General features: G+C 42.2%; 2 protein-coding genes across 2 annotated transcripts in view; one reads left to right on the top strand and one right to left on the bottom strand.

The window, feature by feature from the left end:
• Positions 1-20,344, top strand: part of COL9A1 (collagen type IX alpha 1 chain) — a 110,196-nt gene extending 89,852 nt beyond the window's left edge. Inside the window, exons 33-37 of the mRNA XM_006127230.5 lie at positions 2,681-2,827; positions 4,008-4,062; positions 8,930-9,118; positions 17,295-17,372; positions 19,087-20,344. Of these exons, the coding sequence (XP_006127292.1) occupies positions 2,681-2,827; positions 4,008-4,062; positions 8,930-9,118; positions 17,295-17,372; positions 19,087-19,271 (654 nt within the window). The 3' untranslated portion in view covers positions 19,272-20,344. The remainder of the gene's footprint in view (positions 1-2,680; positions 2,828-4,007; positions 4,063-8,929; positions 9,119-17,294; positions 17,373-19,086) is intronic.
• Positions 5,722-21,241, bottom strand: part of COL19A1 (collagen type XIX alpha 1 chain) — a 368,607-nt gene continuing 353,087 nt past the window's right edge. Inside the window, exons 51-52 of the mRNA XM_089777103.1 lie at positions 7,179-7,233; positions 5,722-6,237 (exon numbers count right to left, since the gene is read on the bottom strand). Of these exons, the coding sequence (XP_089633229.1) occupies positions 6,207-6,237; positions 7,179-7,233 (86 nt within the window). The 3' untranslated portion in view covers positions 5,722-6,206. The remainder of the gene's footprint in view (positions 6,238-7,178; positions 7,234-21,241) is intronic.

Genomic DNA, 21,241 nt, shown 5'->3' with positions numbered 1-21,241 from the left:
AGGGTACTGCTCTCCACCCTCTGGGGCTCTCCCCATCAGGGAACCTCCAACTGCCCTATGCCCACTTGTCTCAGTGACCCTAGTGCCAGTCATCATCAAGCCCCTGCCTCAGGGGCAAACTGTAGTCTGAAATGGACACATCCTTGTCAAGGGGCGTGAACCTTCTGCTGCCCTGTCCGTCTCCCTGCAGCCCTAGTTGCCTCAGGCCTTGAGAGCACGGCCTCAGCCTGGGAGTTTGCCTGGACAGAGGCCCCCAGCCTTGTTCTGTGTCAGGAAACCTCTAGCTTCCATAGCAGCCAGCTGTAGCAACAGTATGTGAGACGGCTTCACTTAGGAGCCCTTATTTATATAGCCCTCAGCTGGGCCCTAACTGGCTGCTAGCTGCTTTACCTGCTTGCTCCACAGCCCCAGTTCTCTCCTAGGACTGGATTTAACCTTTTTAGGCCTGTGCAGGGACTCTGATTGCTGTAGTATAGCACTGTGGAGGTTTAGGGGCTGCATTGTCAGGGGAAATGATTGCTTCTCCCACCCCCTGGATGAAGATGCTGAGGTCCTCAGAACATCACATGGCCTTGCTTCAATGCTTTATTCCCTGTAACAAAGAGAATAAATCTTCTGATGACTGAACTTTATCCTCTAAAAAAAAAGCACACTACGTGTCTTTCTGTGCTGTGTGACTAGTCTGGGGGACCTTTAATCTGTACTTGTAGGTTTCATAGGACCCTACTAGGGTAGCCTGTACTTACCAATCTGAGCTTGGCTGCCACAGGAAGGACAGTTTCAGCACCATAGTACACTCCTCTTACTTCCCTGACACTGAAAAGGCATCTTTGGGGTTCCCTGGGCTAGGAAGGCATGAGAGTGCTCTGTGGGATTTTCTTTCCTGTGGAGGAATGTGGAACCAATTACTACAGAGGACATCTGCAGTGAGTTACAATGCTTCCCCCCTTTCTGCAGTTATAGGAACTGATGCAGGTGAAGGGATCCCAATGGAGGCAAGGCACTGGTGGAAACAAGTGACAATATGACAAAGTGGAGGTCTAGGAATCAGGGGGGGAAATTATGTAAGAGTTTAAACACAAGGGCTACGTCTACACTGGCCCCTTTTCCGGAAGGGGCATGTAAATTTCACTAGTCGTCGTAGGGAAATCCGCGGGGGATTTAAATATCCCCCGCGGCATTTAAATAAAAATGTCCGCCGCTTTTTTCCGGCTTTTAAAAAAGCCGGAAAAGAGCGTCTAGACTGGCCCCGATCCTCCGGAAAAAGTGCCCTTTTCCGGAGGCTCTTATTCTTACTTCGAAGTAAGAATAAGAGCCTCCGGAAAAGGGCACTTTTTCCGGAGGATCGGGGCCAGTCTAGACGCTCTTTTCCGGCTTTTTTAAAAGCCGGAAAAAAGCGGCGGACATTTTTATTTAAATGCCGCGGGGGATATTTAAATCCCCCGCGGATTTCCCTACGACGACTAGTGAAATTTACATGCCCCTTCCGGAAAAGGGGCCAGTGTAGACGTAGCCCTTGTGTTTAAACTCTTACATAATTTCCCCCCCTGATTCCTAGACCTCCACTTTGTCATATTGTCACTTGTTTCCACCAGTGCCTTGCCTCCATTGGGATCCCTTCACCTGCATCAGTTCCTATAACTGCAGAAAGGGGGGAAGCATTGTAACTCACTGCAGATGTCCTCTGTAGTAATTGGTTCCACATTCAAAGTAAGAATAAGAGCCTCCGGAAAAGGGCACTTTTTCCGGAGGATCGGGGCCAGTCTAGACGCTCTTTTCCGGCTTTTTTAAAAGCCGGAAAAAAGCGGCGGACATTTTTATTTAAATGCCGCGGGGGATATTTAAATCCCCCGCGGATTTCCCTACGACGACTGCTGAAATTTACATGCCCCTTCCGGAAAAGGGGCCAGTGTAGACGTAGCCAAGAGGTAAAATGCTAGCCTTATTGGCGTCAAGGGGCATTTCCCTTTGACTTCAACAGGGCCAGAATTTCACACATAGGGTGCGACTAGACTGGCAAGATTTTGCGCAAAAGTGGCTGCTTTTGCGCAAAAACGGCTGCTTTTGCGCAAAAACTTGCCACCTGTCTACACTGGCTGCGAGAATTTGCGCAAGAACACTGACTTTGTAATGTACAAAACCAGTGCTTCTTGCGCAAATACTTTGATGCTCCCGCTCAGGCATAAGCCCTCTTGCGCAAGAATACTTGCGCAAGAGGGCCAGTGTAGACAGGAACGTTAATTTCTTGCGCAATAAAGCCCGATGGCTAAAATGGCCATCGGAGCTTTCTTGCACAAGAGAACGTTTATACTGGGCATGGATGCTCTTGCACAAAAGCAAATCTTTTGCGCAAAGGCACATGCCAGTATAGATGCTCTCTTGTGCAAATACTTTTAATGGAAAAACTTTTCTGTTAAAAGTATTTGCGCGAAATCATGCCAGTCTAGACGCAGCCATAGAGTTTATACTTCCTTGTGTAGGTTCATCCATTGCAACAGAAAGGATAAGCAACAAGTCAGCCAATAGCTAACGGAATTTGACAGAGTGGGCTGTCTTCTTTTATTGTTAGGAACGTGAAAGCACGGGCACCTCATACAGCATATCCGTTACTGCAGAAACACAGAGCATGGCTTGTATTACAAAATGGCAGTCATCTGAGGTCACTGTCTTTCATTTGTAGGTTGGTAACCCTGGTGAGCCTGGCCTTCGTGGGCCTGAAGGAAGTCGTGGACTGCCTGGCATAGAAGGGCCACGAGGCTCACCTGGACCTCGCGGTTTGCAGGGTGAACAAGGTGCTCCGGGTCTGCCTGGCAGCCAGGGTCCAGCTGTAAGTGCTATTTTTATGTTGCATGGATTTTTCTGTCTCTCAGCTAGCTCATTAAACAAGGAATGTAGTTAGACCAGAGATGTGTTTGAAATCACCTGGATGAAGTTGCTGAGGTCCTCAGAACATCACATGGACTTGCTTCAATGCGTTATTCACATCCTCAACCCATCAGCAGCAAACACCTCTGCATATTCTGTACTATATTATTCCTTTGTACGTGCTAGTGCTGTTGAAAAGGCTTTGGGGAGTATAGTGGATCACAAACTGAATACAAGATAGCAGTGTGAAGCAGTTATGAAAAAGGCTGATATCATTCTGCAGTGTATTAGCAGAAGGGTCATATGTAAGACATGGGAGATAATTGTCCCAAGCTACTTGGCACTGGTGAGGCATCAGCTGGAATTTTGTGACCAATTTTGGATACCCCATTAAGGACAGATATGGAAAAACTGGAGAGACTGCAAAAGAGAGCACCAATAATGATAAGATTTAAACAATTTGACGCATGAAGAAAGGTGAAAACGAATAGAGCATGTTTCTTTTTGAGAAAAGAGGATTGTGCAGTGGGAGACACGATAAGGGCTGTTATAAAGAGCACTGTGATCAATTGTTTTCCTCCCTCAATTGACATGGAGAAGAGGTAATGGGCTTAATCTGAAGGAAGAGAGATTTAGGTTAGACATTAGGAAAACTTTCTCATTATAAGGATAGATAATTTCTGGAACAGGCTTTTAAGGAAAATTGTGGAATTCTCATCATTGGAGGTTTTTATATTGGACAGACCTATTAGGGATGGTCTAAGTTTATCTGGCCCTGTCTCAGTGTAAAGGTTGGATTTCTCAAGCTCCCATTCTAGCCCTATACGTCTAAGAATCTTGTGACAATTGATTACAATGTAGTAATGCCCCATATCTGAGTAACTAACTTATGGCATTCAGTCTACTGACGTGTTCTATTCATATTCTTACACTGCATGCATTCTTGTGGTATGTTTGTGTATCAAGATCATAAAAATAGTCCTACACTGATACTACTATTTACCTCATTGGGACTGGGGACAGGTATATGGTTGAAGAACTAGAACTTTTATCATCCACCAGTCAGAGTCTTATTGCATCATTCTCATTTTATAAATATCTAGAACATATTAACCACTAATAAATATTTTTTTTAATCCCAGGGTAGGGAGCCAACAGATCAGCACATTAAGCAGGTCTGCATGAGAGTCATGCAAGGTAAATAATTTTAATGCTTAATTTTTCTTGTGCATTTAAAGCAGGGGTTTCAAACACCTAATCCACTGGTTGATACATTCTCTGTGATGAATTAGTGCAAAACATTTGACACAGTCAGTTCTGCAGAATCTAAGGTTTTTGATTTTTTTAAAAACATTTTTAACCCTCCTGATTACAAAGAGAGACTTCAAAGTGAAGCAAGTTTAACCCACAGAGAACCTGGAACAATCATTCCTATTTTATTCATTTTCCATCAAAAGCCTGATGATTACATGTTAAATGTCAGCACTAACTTTTGATTGCAGAACATTTTAGCAGAAAGAATAAGGGAGGAGTGGGAGCAAAGCCAAAAGGAAGGCAGGAATTGGGAATTATTGCAAGGAGAAAATGCAAAGGGAAGAAAAGAGATGACACAAAGGAAAGGGATAGAGAAGGGGAAAGAAGAGAAATAAAGAGTGGAAATAGTGGTGGTCCTAAAGTTGAGCACATTCTCCCACTGAGTGATATTCACTACAGCAAAAACTATTGAGGAAAGAGTAAATAATTGTGATAACATATAATTCTTACACAAAGGCCATACTGTACTCTTGGTCTTTATGCAAACCCTGCACTGTCTTATGAGTTCAGCTGTAAACTGAGGGTGCTTTTAAAGCTGTACAATTTATTAAAAATGGAATTTGTCCCCATATACAGAGTGAGTTTGATCTCCCTAGAGTAGAGGAAGTAGAATTTGGATGAGTTCAGCATACTCTGTCTTGGATTGAATGCTTTCCCATGAAGACCCCTGAAAAGAGAAATATTCCCCTCACTTACCCCCCTGTGCAATACCACTGACCTATGCAGGGACTAAATGAAGGCAGAATTTGGGCTCTATCAAGCAGAGAGATTATTTTCATGTAAATAATTGTGGACTAATCTAACCAGATGCAGAGCAGTCTTGGTCCCTTCTTCGTTTAGAAACACAATAATTGCCAAATAGGTTCAGTGGGCTCAAAACCATTTAAAGATATATTTCTAGAGCCAAATCCTGCTCCCTCCCTCAAACCAATGCAACCCTATGGAGTTCTCTAGTATAACTCTGCCTTTCTAGGGGTTTACTGCCTTCATTAAGGGGAGACTTTACATATTAATGTACAGTGGGGCTGACAGCCTCACCGGGCCCCCAGACAAGGCAGTGCAGAGGCAGATGCAGCAGCTCTCTGCCTTCTGGAAGAAGTGGGATCATGGGCAGGAGGGGTGGGGAGGAGCTAGCCTACTCCAGGCAGCCATCACCACTGTCCAGAGCACACAGTATGAGGCTCCAGCAGTGATTAAATGATCCCAAGACTCTGACCACCACTGCTCCTGGTAGCTGGGAGCCACAGGCCCCTTTATCAACAGGCCCCAGGACAGTTGCCCCCTTTGCCCCCTCCTCTTTTCCTTTGTCAGTGGGCCTGTCAATGTATACTTGGAAGGATTAGTTTTTGTATCAGTAAGTGTCAGTTTCACAGTTCACCCACAAACTACTACAAAAATATTTCTACTGCTAAGAACAGAAATTTGTAGATAGGCGAAGTTAGAAAAAATGCTACTTGAGATCTTATTGGAGGTTGATTTAAGAATATTTATTCCATATATTTAACATGAAATTTAAAGATTGTAAAACTTTAATTTTTTGAATAACACCATCTATTGTTTTTACATAATTATTATTTGACCTGTTGTAATAATTAGGCCTAAAATTCACCCTTATTGTAAGTTCAACTGTAAAAAGTATGTAAAAACTCATAATATTAGTTACTATATGTTATTGTGACATTTTAATGTAAAAAGGCATGAAAAGAAGAAAGACTAAATTACTCTTAAACAAAGGGCATACTATTATGGTTCAAACACTAAGTTAAAATCATACCTGGTAATAATATTAGGCCTAATTGATAGACAGAATGAAGGGATGGCTATTCCACTGAGTCCTGCCTTTTTAGGGTCCTTAAAGAAAGAGACTTTCGGGTAAAAAGATGGAAAACAGATGGCAGCTGTGGAAGCAAGCTTTACCATTATTGATGTCATCCTATCATCTTTTGAAACAGTGAAACCTTTCCTAATCCTGAAAAATGTCCTATCCAGACCAATGCAAAAAATGAACCCAAATGTGATTGCCACCTCTACCGTCTCCGGCTAAATCCCAAATGCCACCTAAAATAAATAAAATAAAATCAGACTCTATCTATTTTGTAATTATAGCATAGGCATTACATGGGATAGTAGATTAAATTCTCATTTGAAAAATAAATAAAATAGTTGTGAGACAGATGTGCCAGTGTTACAAATGCCCTCAGTGCAGGACCAGAATGTGGGTGTGGGAGAAAAGGCAGTTTTAAGCCACCGTTAAACCCATTTGATTCTGAGGCCGACTAGGGGCTGGTCCCACTCCTTGCATAAGAGCATCCTCTGGGCTGCTCTGACTTGTTTCTGCCTTTCCACAGCCCCATCAGCCAAAGATAGCCAGAGTAGCGTGGTGCTTCAGACATTCACCCTTTCCCCAGACATGCCATCTTACCCCCACCTCCCAGCCCTTAGAAGAGGGGAAGAGAGGTGGCTTAGAACTACTATTCTGACTTTGCAAGCCCTGTGGATCCCCATTACACACAATTGATATTGCTTGGTAAGATATTTAAAACAGAGAGCTGGAGAACAGACTTTCATGGGAACCCGCCTTTCCCCTCCCCCCCCAGGAGAAATCACTGCCATGATCCCCTCAGAGTTCTTTGTCTATGGCCCTATTGGGGTGGGATTCCTATCTTCGCCCTCCCCAGAGTAGCAGGCACAAATCCCTGCAGTGCCTTGCAGCCAAGGCATAGACCAGCTGCCATAGCTGTCCCAATTCCTGTGTTTTTGTGGACTCTACATCTGTGAGGGACAATGTTTTCCCCTTTATACCTAGGCCCCAGCCTTGCCTATTGTAGTTTCTGGACCCACAACATAGCCTCTGCAGATTAGAACAACTGTGCCAAGGGTGGCTAGGCCTTTCTACTTTTGTGAAGACTACGGCAATGGCTACAGAGTGGGCTTCCTCTGCTTTAGGACCTGAGAGAGACAATCCCACCCATATTATTGAAGAAGTGAACATCTCTTACCTATCAAAGAGTCCTTTGCAGCCCACTGAAATGCCAGTTCTTTTGTGCATGGTAACTGGAAAATGGAAAGTATTTTTATGAAAAAAGTAAATTTGCTTAATTTGAAATCACTTCAGCCACTCTGGTTTAAAATGAAAGTAACTACCTGCACTGAAAGCATGATTTGCTATTGATACTTGTTCACTTTACTTTATATCATTAAACCATTAACTTGCAATATATATAAATATAAATGCAGAGGGCTAGTAGGGGTCTTGTAGCATTAAATGATCTGGCTACGTGGAAGTCATAAGCAAATATTCAAACCTCTAACTCCGTTGGTTGGGTGGGATTTGAATATAAGCATTGATACCATCCTTGAAATACAAAAAAAGATTTCTAGATGTCTGCCACAAAGGATGCTCTTTGGTATTAGGTTATTGTTTCCCTGGAAGACATTGTTCTTTATTACTTAAGTTGAAAATTCTCAACCATTTTTAAAACTGCCCAATAGGCTATTATCTTATTTCATTTCAGACTTGGCTGCTTTAGCAAAACAGGATTTTGATCTGTCCATTACCAATATTAAAGGACTCCTTTAAAAGAAGTGTTCCCTTGCAAAGTAGAAAATGCAGGGTAGTGGAAGAGGCTTATAATGAAATCAGGTATAGAAATGGAAGAATAAACGTGCAGGCATCACAGCTAGTGATGAATAAAATGGCTTGGAAAAATCTCGATTGTCCCATTGTGCCCATTCAGTCCTTTCCAAACAACACCAAACCTTTTAAATGTTCTTATTAAAAATATTCAAAGTACCTTGCTCCTGAAACCAACTTTGTTTAAAGACAGTTGCCTTGAAGCCCAGCTCTTCATATCCATCCACCCCAAAATGTCTCTCTCACCTCTGTATTGTCTTTTAACTTCGAGGCAGCTATCCCAGGGTTCCCTAACTGTAGTACATTCCTACTTTCTGGTCCCTACTGGAATCCCATGCGTTTACATGTTAGGCTCACTCTATTCCTTTCCTCTTGAGAAGAGTGAGCTTAGCCAAGAAAAACAGACTGTCTGGCTCAAAACTGGGCCTGACTGTGCCTGGGAATGACTGTTCAATGTAGGTTAGGATCATTAAATGAAAGAAAACTGCTGAATAGTCTGGGATGAGTATGGCAGTGGCTTGCAAGAAAAGAAGGAAGAAGAAGAAGTTTGTGGAGCCAATGTGAAGGAATATTGAGGAGATGATCTTATGCCTCTAACAATAAAAAAGAACTTTGCCATTGACTTTAATGAGACAAGTAGCTATATGACACATGCAGATAAACTCTCACACAATTACATGCTGAATGTATACACGTTGTCTTTGGCAAATTAAATGCGAATTTTAATTTCTTTTCCCTGAAAATTAGGAGCTGCTCTCTAATTACTTTATATTCCAAGTCTTGGCTTAGTGTTATATGTAAACTGATATATTTCTTCCTTATCTTGCTATTATTTAAATGCCCCTTCTTTTGAGGCCAGATCCTATTATTAACTATAATAAAATGGAAACACACACACAGATCTACAAACACACACACCCTTTAAGGCAGCACTATTATTTACTATTTTATTAACGCTACATATAGATGATTTACAATGTATATACTTTATTTAGATCATTTTAGAATCTCACATCCATAAAATGTTTTGAGTGTGAGGTTCAAAATCTGCAAATCACTACTATGTGGTGTATATGTCTGTCTCTTGATTTCTTTCTGCCGGTTGCTTGATTACAGAACACCTCGCTCAACTAGCAGCCAGCCTTAGGAGGCCTGAATCTGGTGCTACGGGTCTCCCCGGTCGACCTGGACCGCCAGGTGCTCCCGGATCTCCTGGAGAAAATGGCTTTCCAGGACAGATTGGACCCCGTGGTTTGCCAGGTCTTAAAGGTCCTCCTGGTGAGATTGGTTTCAAAGGTCCAAAAGGTAAGAAATGTTATAATAAGCTTTTTAATTTGTGGAGCATAAATGTTGTCTGCTTTTTGGTAAGGTGGATCATTCCTTCTGCGCAATCGAATCTGTGGTGAGGTTGAGCATTACAAGGAACACGCTTAATCACCACTGAGTCATAAGTTGTCTGGGTCAGAAAGCACTTAACACTTTGATTTTAGGATTAATGCTGTAACCTCCTTTCTCTGCTAAAGTGTCTGAATTTAAATCTTTAATTTTTCCTTTCCCTCAGCAGATTGAAGTACATTTCCTTGAGCCTTCAGTTCAAGCATTTCTGGGTACATCTAGATTGCAAAGAAACCCCCTGCTGTAGCAAGACTCTCAGCCAATCCCTATAGAGTCTGGCTGAGGGGGCTCAAAGTCTGGCACTAAATATAGTGGTAAATATGTCCCTATCTGGGCTTGAGCCCTGACTGCCAGATCCACCCTCCTCGCCAAATTTCAAAGACTGACCAGGAACATCTCATTGCTATTTTTAGTGCTGCAACAAAACCCCCAGGATGTATACCGGGGCTCTGAGGGTATATCTACACAGCAAAGTTATTTCGAAGTAACAGCTGTTATTTTGAAATAACTTTACTAGAGTCTACAGAGTCAAACTGCTATTTTGAAATTGGTAAACCTCATTCCATGAGGAATAAATGAAATTCAAAATAGCTATTTCAAAATAAGTGCTGTGTAGACACTTATATCAAAATAGGGGGCCTCCAGCCTTCCCTAGATGCCCTGGTGGCCGCTCCGGCATCAACCAAGAACACTCCTCTCCCTCCCCTCTCCCCGGAGCCCATAAAGGGGTTGACTCTGGCCACAGTGCCTGTGCCAGCTCCAAGCCTGCCAGCACAGAACCAGCAGTCAATACCCCTGACCCAGTGGCCCCAAAACATGAGCCAGTAAGCAACTGCCAGCCAGCCCTCCACCGCTCCCCAAGAGTAGTCTGCCAGCTCCCAGGAGCCTGCCAGGGCCGGAGAAGGCAGGTGCCGTCCTGGTCCAGGGTGGAGATCATGGACCTTATTCAGGTTTGGGGGGATGCCCCAAACGTCCATGATCTCCGCACTAGATGGAGAAATGCGGCCGTCTATGGCAGGATAGCTGCCAGCCTGGCCACCAAAGGCCACATGCAAACCCAGGAGCAGGTTTGCATGAAAATCAAGTTGGTCCTGCAAGACCCCCAACCATGAGCCCTGAGCTTCCCCTCCCCCTTCTTCCCTTTGCTTCCCCCTTCCAGCTCCCTCCTCCCAGGTTTCCCCCTCCCCTCTCCCACCCACTCTTCTCCGCTTTCCCACCTCCTTTTCTCAGTTTCACCAGAGTTTCATTCCCTGCCCCGTTTTGTTAAATAAAGAGAGTTTGTGTTCATGAAAATATATCTATTTTATTTTACATCAGGAAGGAGGATTAGGGAGGGGAAGGACGTGAGGGAGGAATGAGGCACAAGCCCCCAGGGAGGCAGACCAAGGAGGCTCTTAGTGCTCCTCAGGGTGGAAGCTCTCCCGCAGGGTCTCCTGGATACTGACAGCCCCCCGATGGACCTCCAGATGGAAGCCTGCAGAAAGTGCAGCCAGGCTTGCAGCAACGCATCCATGAGAAGCACCAGAGTGCCCAGGGGCAGCTCTGGCTCCATGTTGCAGAGTGCTGTGGTGTCCTGAGTGAGGGCAAGTATTCTTGGGCAAGAGGGCTTATCCCTGAGCAGGAGCATCAAAGTATTTGCGCAAGAAGCACTGAATTCTTACATTAGAACGTCAGTGCTCTTGCACAAATTCAAGCGGCCAGTATAGACAGCTGGCAAGTTTTTGCACAAAAGCGGCTGCTTCTGTGCAAAATCTTGCCAGTCTTGACGCACCCTCTGAGTTTCATCCATCAGGAGTCTTGGCTTACAGCTGATTAAAAGAATTCTTCCTTATTGGTTTGTTGTAATAATAAATCAAATTCTACATTCAGCACCTTTGCACGCTACATTGCAAAATCTATGGATCCTTTGAAAAAGTGAAATCTGTGTTAAAGAATTGGCTTGTTGAATGTATTAAAAATCTTTATTTAATCTAAATTAATAATTGTTCGTTTCTCACTAAGTATGTCTACACTAGCCACCCTAGTTCGAACTAGGGTGCCTAATGTAGTCATTTGAACTTGCAAATGAAGCCCAGGATTAAAATTTCCTGGGTTTTATTTGCATGTTCCCGGGTGCCACAATTTTTAAATGCCCGGTAGTTCGGACTCCCTGCCCACGGCTACACGCGGCACGGGCTAGGTAGTTAGAACTAAAGCCCCTAATTCAGACTACCATTATTCCTCATTGCAGGAGGAGTAACGGTAGTCCAAATTAGGGGATTTAGATCAAACTACCTAGCCCGTGCCACGTGTAGCCGCGGGCAGGGAGTCTGAACTACCGGCCATTTAAAAATGGCAGCGCCCGGGAACATGCAAATAAAACCCGGGATATTTTAATCCCGGGCTTCATTTGCAAGTTTGAATGACTACATTAGGCACCCTAATTCGAACTAGGGTGGCTAGAGTAGACATACCCTAATGGGATTTTGCCATCAAAGGAAGGTTTGGGGTCGGGGAATTTTTCTGTAAAACTATTGTACTTATTTCTGTTTCTAGCCAGCAGCCAGGTTTTCCCCCAGCTATCTTTGTTGTATGAAGGCAGCAGCAGTGTCCTTTTAAAAAGTCTGTTCTCTTGCAAAACCCTCTGGGTTACAGTACTGGAGTGTTAGTTTTTGTCAAAGCAAAATTATATAAAACCCTGATGACCTGATGAGAGGTACAGCATAAAAGGAAAAGACAAACTCTAATTACGGTGGTGCTAGAGATGTGCTGCTCAAGGAATTATTTTCAAGAAATTCTATGGTATATACAGGCAGTCAGACAAGATGATCGCAGTAGCTCCTTCTGGCCAAGGAATCTGAATATACAATGTAGTCTCACCCACATTCTCTTCTTAGAAAGAAGAAAAAAGTTCACATATTTAACATTCTTTACCTGGCCAAAAATACAATTATAAAATAAATAAAAAAGTTTAAGCCCAAACAACAAATAAAAAACAGAATGTAGAAAAAATAACGTCCTATCATGACTTGTTTCCATGTTACCCTCTGGTAAATTTGTGGGTGCATATCTAAATACCTCTGTAGTTGTATATTTTCTGTCCAATGCAAGAGTTTTTATGGTGAAGCATGTATTTTAGGCTGTGAAATAGCCATCACCTGAAATTGTTTATCTTTGGTTATAATTGTTCTTGGACCAATCCTTACAAAAAGGTTTCTTTGCACGTAATGGTTAGATAATTTTCCTACACTCTTGAATACAAGAGATTTAGAGTAGTAAAGTAAGATAAGTACAGAAAAATCTATAGCAAGGGTGCCATTTATGGTGGAATAGAGAGACAGTAGACCACCCCTACAAGTTGGAATCCCTGGATTTCATATTTGATGTCTGCTTAAAACCCATGTTCTGACTCCAGAGGCAGTGCTTAACTGCAAAGAGTTTGAGCTGCTTGAGTACGAATGAGTGTTGTGATGCATAGATCTGCGTTTGGATCACTACTGTTAAACTTCTCATAAATGTTCTTGAAAAAGGGGGAAACAGTGACTAATCCAAAGCAGACGACAAGGAATTACAAAGGGATCTCACAGAACTGGGTGATTGGGTAACTCGTGCAGATGGAATTCACTGTAGATAAGTGCAAATAATGCACATGGAAAAATGTAATCCTAACTATAGATACAAAAATGATGGGGGTGTAAAATAGCTGTTACCACCCAAGAAACAGATCTTAGAATCCTTGTGGATAGTTCCCTGAAAACATCTGTTCAATGTGGAGTGGCAGTCTGAAAACTGAAAAGCTAACAGAATATTGGGAATCATTATGAAAGAAATAGATAATAACACAAAATACCAGATTGCCACTATATAAAATCATGGTATACCCACATCTTGAATACTGTATGCAGATCTAGTCACCCCATCGAAAAAAAGATATATTGTAGTTGGAAAAAGTACAGAAAAGGCAATAGAAATGTGTAGGGAGTAAGGAACAGTTTCCATATAAGGAGAGATTAACAATATGGGAATTTTTTAACTTGCAAAAGAAATAACTAATGGGGTGGTGGTGAATATGTTAGGGTATGTCTACACTACCCCGCTAGTTCAAACTAGCGGGGGTAATGTAGTCATCCGCAATTGCAAATGAAGCCCGGGATTTGAATTTCCCGGGCTTCATTTGCATGAAGCCGGCCGGCGCCATTTTTAAATGCCGGCTAGTTCGAACCCCGTGCCGCGCGGCTACACGAGGCACGGAGTAGCTAGTTCGGATTAGGCTTCTAATCCAAACTAGCTGTACTCCTCGTGGAATGAGGAGTACAGCTAGTTCGGATTAGGAAGCCTAATCCGAACTAGCTACTCCGTGCCTCGTGTAGCCGCGCGGCACAGGGTTCGAACTAGCCGGCATTTAAAAATGGCGCCGGCCGGCTTCATGCAAATGAAGCCCGGGAAATTCAAATCCCGGGCTTCATTTGCAATTGCGGATGACTACATTACCCCCGCTAGTTTGAACTAGCGGGGTAGTGTAGACATACCCTTAGAGATCTAGATAATCATGAATGGTGGGGACAACTAGAATAAGGAAATGCTATTAATTCCTTCACTAAGGGTGTGTCTAGACTACAGGGTTTTGTCGACAAAACTATATCTGCGTCTACACTACCGCCGAGTTCTGTTGACAATAAGGAATTAGATACAGTGCTCCTGTGAGCTAGCTGCTAAGCTGTCTGCCAAAAAAAAAAAAAAAAAAAAAAAAAAAAAGTTGAGTTTTCCAGTGCTTAGTAGCCCTTAAATAGAAATAATGTGTGTGTGTGTGTGTGGGAGGGTGGATGGGATATGTTCTACCCCCCCATTTGATGCTTTGCTTGTACTGAGCATACTCAGTAACACTGCTGAAGCCTCTGTCCTTAGTTCACCCTCTCCATGCTCTCATTCCTCCCCCCCCCTCACATCGTGGCATGCACAGGTCACCTCTCTACCCCCACCAAAATCTGAAATGATGCCCCCGAGCTTCAGCAGAGGCTTCATCCCAAACAACTGGAGTCATAGGAGTATTTGGATGTTGCTTGTTCTGCGGAGTTGTCTGAGACATTTCAGGCTGTATCTGCTTTGGCACCTAGACACCGTGCCTCAAAAAAAAAAAAAAAAAAAATCCAACAGCAGCAGAGTGCTTCTGATCTTGCTAGTTTAGGTTTGGAAGATGGAAAGAGGTTTTTAAGTGGCACCAAGAAAAAAAACTATTCTGCAGAAAAATAACATGCTGCAGTTGATCTGAACAAAATACAAAGTACAGCTCTGAATGTGATAATCCCTGCCTTCTGGCATTCTTTTATTAATACAGGGCAAAAGGATACATGGTGTTCTGCAACAGGCAGACTGTGCCAAGCAAATAGCAAGTCCCTGCTCTGAAAATAAGTGTTACCACCTGAATGCACAGTCGTGACAGAGAGTTTATAGAGTCATACAAAGATGCGGTTCTGAATGCAGTGGAAAAAGTGAACATTGGAAAGTATTTGCAGAGAAATGAACCCATGGGACTAGAAGAGGTCAGCTAGGGAGAGAGCCAAGAGAGAAAAGAAATGAGGTCTATGCAGGGTCACCAAGTACTACAGAGCCAAAGGAGCGCACGCTAAAAGGCTAGTACAAAAGTCGAAAGCACAATGCAAGAAAATCTGGGAAGAGAGTATGTGAGCAGTGATCAGTTGTGGCAAGGGTGAAAAAGATTGGGTCTGAGGAGGGAGGTCTGTAGTGAAAGCAACTTTGATGGAATGCAGGCAGCTAGAAGTGGAAATTCAATTGAAAGCCACATTGAAGTAGGTCAGATAGAAAATGGGAAGAAAAGAGTCAGAGGGTGCAGCTGCAAATGATAAAATCAAGGATTTTAGTGCAAAGAGAAAGGATGTGTGTCTATAACTAGTAGTAGACTCCATTCCAAAGTTTTCTGTAGTTAGAAGTACTAATATAGAGTATGTCTACACTACCCTCCTAGTTCGAACTAGGAGGGTAATGTAGGCATACCACACTTGCAAATGAAGCCCGGGATTTGAATTTCCCGGACTTCATTTGCATAAGCGGGGAGCCGCCATTTTTAAAACCCCGCTGGTTCGAACCCCGTGCAGCGCGGCTACACGGGGCTCGAACTAGGTAGTTCGGACTAGGATTCGTTCCACGAGGTGTACCGGTAGTTCGGAATAGGAATCCTAGTCCGAACTACCTAGTTCAAGCCCCGTGTAGCCGCGCTGCACGGGGTTCGAACCAGCGGGGTTTTAAAAATGGCGGCTCCCCGCTTATGCAAATGAAGCCCGGGAAATTCAAATCCCGGGCTTCATTTGCAAGTGCGGTATGCCTACATTACCCTCCTAGTTCGAACTAGGGGGGTAGTGTAGACATACCCATATATATTTAATGTAACTTAACATCAAGTCTGCCTGAGGCTGTAATTACAAGGACAGAATTAATCTTCAGGCAGACTGGCCAGCTGTAATCTCTAAAATCTCTAAAATTTAGAGATAGCAGAATCCTTCTTAGGTACTCCTTCATCTTCCTCAATGGCTATTCCAACACATGAGAGAGCTGGACAGTGCAAATGACAACCCACGAAGTTTCTGCCGTTCCATTCCTAATCAAGGTCAGACTCACAATACTGGATGCAGCACATTAGGATCATGAAAAGGAACGAAACTACTGTAGTTTTTAGTCTTAATGGTCTCAAACATTATTAAGTACATATTTAAAGGGTTAAACTTCCATCTTTGTATTTGCTGTGGAACACCAAAGGGATTGCTTGCATAGCTCTCTTCAAAAGAGGATGCAAGAATTGACAGTGACTCTACATGGGGTGAACAGCATTGAATCCAGATGGTCAAATAGCAAAGATTTTAAAGCTCCCACATCTTTCTAAGGGACTTCATCCTCTTCTTTATTCAGAGCAGTGTATGAAACAGATTTTGAAGGAAGGCTGTGACTCTACAAAAGGAAAATCTAATTGAACTTCTTTCTTTTCTACAGTACCTAACCCTAATGTCTAAACTATCATAATTGTAATGTTTTAATGTCAAGAGAAGAGACATCTCCTTTTCTGTATTCCTTATTCTTTCAGCTGCCTAAACCCAGTTGGGATACCACAGAACATTTAGTAAGAATTGGCTTCTTTTTCTTCTGTCCTGCCATATCCTGTAAAGACATGACATCCAATGTAGCCATGCACAAACTGAGGCCACATTTACACTTACTCATGCACTGATGCTCTGGAGGTCGATCTTCTGACGTTTGATTTATCGGGTCTAGTAAGGACCCATGAAATCAAATTTTGAGGGCATCCCTGGGGACACTGGTATTCCTACTCTTTGCAAGGAGTAAAGGAAGTCAATGGGAACACTTGTCCTATCGACCTCCCACTGTGTAGACAGTGCCAAAGTTCAAATTAAGGTATGTCGACTCCAGCTATGCAATTAATGTTGCTGGAGTTGGGTATCTTAATTCAAACTTATCCCTTAAGCTCCTGAGAACTATTGTACTTTGTAGTCCACCTCATGTAGCTTAAAAAAGTTCCTTCACTGACTATTTCAGATTTTCCCTCCAAAATTCCTTGCCTGTTTCATCCTTCATGTTTTGTTTGTGACTAGATATTTTAAGCTATGTGAAACATAGTATAACCCAATTGCCATTGCCATCATAGGTGGAAATGCTTTTTTCCCCCTTTTTCCCTTAAATGCAACTCATTGACTTTTTACAATTACAAAGTCCACATTGACTTTTTACAAGTATGTAATTCATTGTTTGCAGTGTTGTTGTAGTCAAGTTGGTCTCATTGATATTAGACAAGCTGGGTGAAGTATGGTCTTGATTTGGACCATCAACTGTAGGTGAAAGCGACCCATTTTCGAGCTACACAGAGCTGAGGAAGAGCTTTGTGTAGCTTGGAAGCTTGTCACATTATTTCCTGGTGAAAGAAAGTCAGATCATCACTCTGGCATGCTTGCTCTGCACCTCACCACATGCGTCTTCTATTAAACTCCCCTTCTCATAGAGTCTGTTTTCCTGATGGTTAATTGTCTTGAGGTAGAAAAAAACTTTGCACATCTGTGAATGACATTTCACTAATTTGCCTCAGGTGAAGCTGGTGAAAAGGGAGAGAGAGGATTTCCAGGCAGAGGACCCAAAGGCTTACCTGGAATAACAGGTCTTCCAGGTAAATATTCAGGGGTATGTGGAGGTAATAAGAGGAATATATAAGAAGGGAGCTGGGGAAAAGGGAGGAATTGACATTATTTAAAAAAAAAAGTCCAGTAATTTGTTAAGGAATCAGTTGCATGCCAGTGTTTTTATTTATATACACTGTCATGAATAAGAACTATCATGTTCATAGTAAGAAAAATAGGCCTGGGCCTGATCCTATTATCATCTAAGTAATGACAAAACTCCCATTGATTTCCATGGGATTAGGACTGGGACCAGCATGTGTAAACCAAAAACAACACATATGCAGTTCCTCTAATAACAACCATAGACACACACACAAAACCCCAACAACAACAAAACCCTAAACCCCCCAATTCATCAGTAATAGTGGAGAATTTAAAGAATCTGTTTATAATTATTTTTTTGTGAGGAGACAGCAGTTCAAATTACAGTCCCCTATTTTCGTTATTTGCCATATTGCATCACAGAATTTCAGAATCCAGATTCTTGCTCATGAATGTAACACAACTGCCCTCAAGTGGTTAAGTGAAGAGGTATATTCATTTTCAATATAACAAGTTCTCTCTACAACACACTTCTGTGTGTATGTATGGCTATAAGCTACCGAATGTCCTTTTCTGTGTAACAAGGACAATGGTTTCACTTATTAACAAACACAGATGTTTTGAGATCTATAAAGCTCTCAATTTATGTGTGTGTGCCACTAGAAGAAACTTACAGAAATTGCTTATTATGTTATCCATTCATTGACAATGTAAAGAGAAATACATAAAAATACACCTTACTGCTTAAGAGAGCAGCTCTCTATGGCTACGTCTTCACTGGCATGATTTTCTGAAAATGCTTTTAACGGAAAAGTTTTCCATTAAAAGCATTTTCGGAAAAGCGTGTCTAGATTGGCAGGATGCTTTTCCGCAAAAGCACTTTTTGCGTAAAAGTGTCTGTGGCCAATCTAGACGCAGTTTTCTGCAAAAAAGCCCCGATCGCCATTTTCGCGATCGGGGCTTTTTTGCGGAAAACAGTAATGTGCTGTCTACAGTGGCCCTTTTGCGCAAAAGTCTTTCGGAAAAAGACTTTTGCCCAAACGGGAGCAGCATAGTATTTCCGGAAAAGCACTGACAATCTTACATGAGATCGTCAGTGCTTTTCCGGAAATTCAAGCAGCCAGTGTAGACAGCTGGCAAGTTTTTCCGGAAAAGCTGCTGATTTTCCGGAAGAACTTGCCAGTCTAGACACAGCCTATGTGTATTAAAAGTCATATTTTTCTGGAGGACAGAAATACATTTTTAGTGCTTTTTATTTCTGTTAGCCCTAGAGTACTAATAGCCTAGATTCTATCCTTGTGCATCATCAACGGAATTGTATACTAGGTTCTAATAATTCATACTGCAACACAACTGAGGGGATTAAAATAGCACAGAAGTAACTGCAGGGAGAATTTGGCCTCTGGACACTTTGTCTGGGTTCTCACAGACTACCCGTGATAAACTCAGATTGAATTTGGAGAGACGGTTGATAAAGAAACATCTTTTAATTTGTAAAAGGAAAACATGTTATATGGAACTCACAGACAGTAAACACTGAACCCCCTACAGCCATTTTCACTGTCTCTTTTAAACAGAAAGCCAAACTTTAAATAAAACGATTTTCATTTTATATCTACCATGTAGTGCTTCCATTTACATGTATGTCCCTTCTCCCAGGTGAACCTGGCAGACCCAGCTATGGAAGAGAAGGACATGATGGTGAACGAGGCCCACCAGGAGTGGCTGGTCAGCCTGGAGTACCTGGTCCTCCAGGTCCTGCTGGTCCTCCAGGATATTGTGAGCCATCATCTTGCACAGTGCAAGCTGGACAGACAGCTGGTAAGAACGTGAAAGGGCCATGAATGTGCAATGCAAGTGCTGTGAACTGTTAGTATCAGTTTACTCTCTGCACATATAGCTAACAAGAAAAAAAATGGAGACAAAACCTACCAAACAAAGAGAAGAAACCTAGCATCCAAGGCTTCAATAGGACATACTTAACAAAAAGACAACCAAATTTAGGATGCTGGTGCTTAAAAAACTACACAGTCAAGACCCTTTGGCTTTCTTTTCCCCTTGGAGATAAAAAGGCAGTTGTCTTAAACCAATTTCTTTTTAAAATAAGCAAAGCCCTTTCCCAGTCACTTCTACCACTCTCCCTCCCCTCCTATGTGATATACAGGGATGTACTGTGTCTTAGGGCATGAACTAAATAAAAAGACAGAATGGTTTGTTTACTTCAGTTGTAGCAGTTACTTTTTTGGGGGATACACTTATAAAGTAAATTCCTTGGAGCTGAAATGAACTTATTTAATCATCTAAGCTACATTCATCTCATGATATGTATGTGTGGTACGATGTATACTAAATCTGTCTCCAAAAACTGTGATTTAAATTGTACAAACATGACTGCCAGACCCTTCCTGTAAGAATATGTCACACTCAATACTTTGTATGTTGTAAATCTCTGTAAATGTGTGATCACTGGGTTATTATGAGTACATCATGTACAATAACCTCTATTCATAATGCTGGGTTTCTTTTTTTGTCTCCTATTTGTGTTAAGTCCCTGATTTTATATGAAGCCTGCTCCATCTCAGGTCCTTCTATGTGAAATCAAAATAAGAAGGCAACAAGCCACTGTGAAGGGAATTTTAATAACCAGAAATAAATGAATTTGAGATTATTTATTTTAAAGGTCTAAAGTGACATCTCTGGTTGTACAAAACGAAGAAATAAATGATGTTTCTTAACTCCTTGCACGTTTTGAATGAATGATCATATACATTACAGTTAAAAGAAATAGTTCAGGTAGAGTCTGTCCCATAGCAACATCACTGTTTTCCTTTTTTATTACAACTCCATTGCTAGAGAAAAATGTGCAATGTGGATATTTTTGTTTCTCTCTACTGTGTAAATTAAAGTTTGTGCGTTTTTGAATATATATCTTCTCTAAAGTGTCCTCTCTCAAGATAGAAATAAAACTGTCCTGATTTAATGTTTTTCCCCTCTTGCCATTAGTTTTCAAATGATTTTAAAATTTGACACCAGTATACAGATACCATAAATATTAATGTCTTCCACTTCTTCTTCTTTTTTTTTTTTTTGCTTATGCTTAATTCTTCACATGCAAATAAAAATGGGGGCGGGAGGAAATTAGTCAGCTAAACTATTGACCAGAAAATACAAACAAGATCAATGTGTGTGGAAGGTGGAAGTGGAGGAATCTGGAAATAAAATGTGCTTGAAACAGTTTCACTTGATGAGACTGTGCATTAAAGCTCAATGCATTTCTGAGTAATTCCTCTGAGGGGCAGTAATGGAATTAATAATTAGCAGAACAATGGCAATCTTCTCTCCTTCTCTTCCTCCAAGAAAATCAGTTCCTTCTTGTTTCAGGCACATACCAAGAGGATGTAATAGCAGATCCAGCAAAGTACTGAAGCATGTGCTTAACTTGAAATGTACAGGCTGGCCTCAGTATAAGTCCAAGATACATTCCAAAAAACTTGGACTTATAGCAAAACAACTTAAAGAGGGGAATTTTTCCCCCAGGGCTGACTTCCATTTTTGCAGATTCCATTTTCCTGGAATCAGCCGCTGATCAGTTTCAGCAGCAGCTGACTTGAGACACCTGGTGTAGAGCAGCTGGGGTGCTGCCAGGTTGAAACTGACCAGCAGCGGCTGAATCGGACACGCCAGGGGCAGAGCAGCTGGAGTGCTGCTGGGTTGGTCTGGTAGCGCCGACCCTTGGCACGGTGGGACCAACCCGGCAGCCCCTCAGCTGTTCTACCCCTGGTGTCCTGATTCAGCCGCTGCTGAAACTGACCAG

This window comes from Pelodiscus sinensis, chromosome 3, assembly GCF_052426305.1.
Source record: "Pelodiscus sinensis isolate ZL-2025 chromosome 3, ASM5242630v1, whole genome shotgun sequence".
In the NCBI taxonomy this organism is placed as follows: Eukaryota; Metazoa; Chordata; order Testudines; family Trionychidae; genus Pelodiscus; species Pelodiscus sinensis.
This window is presented reverse-complemented; position numbering and strand designations above follow the sequence as displayed.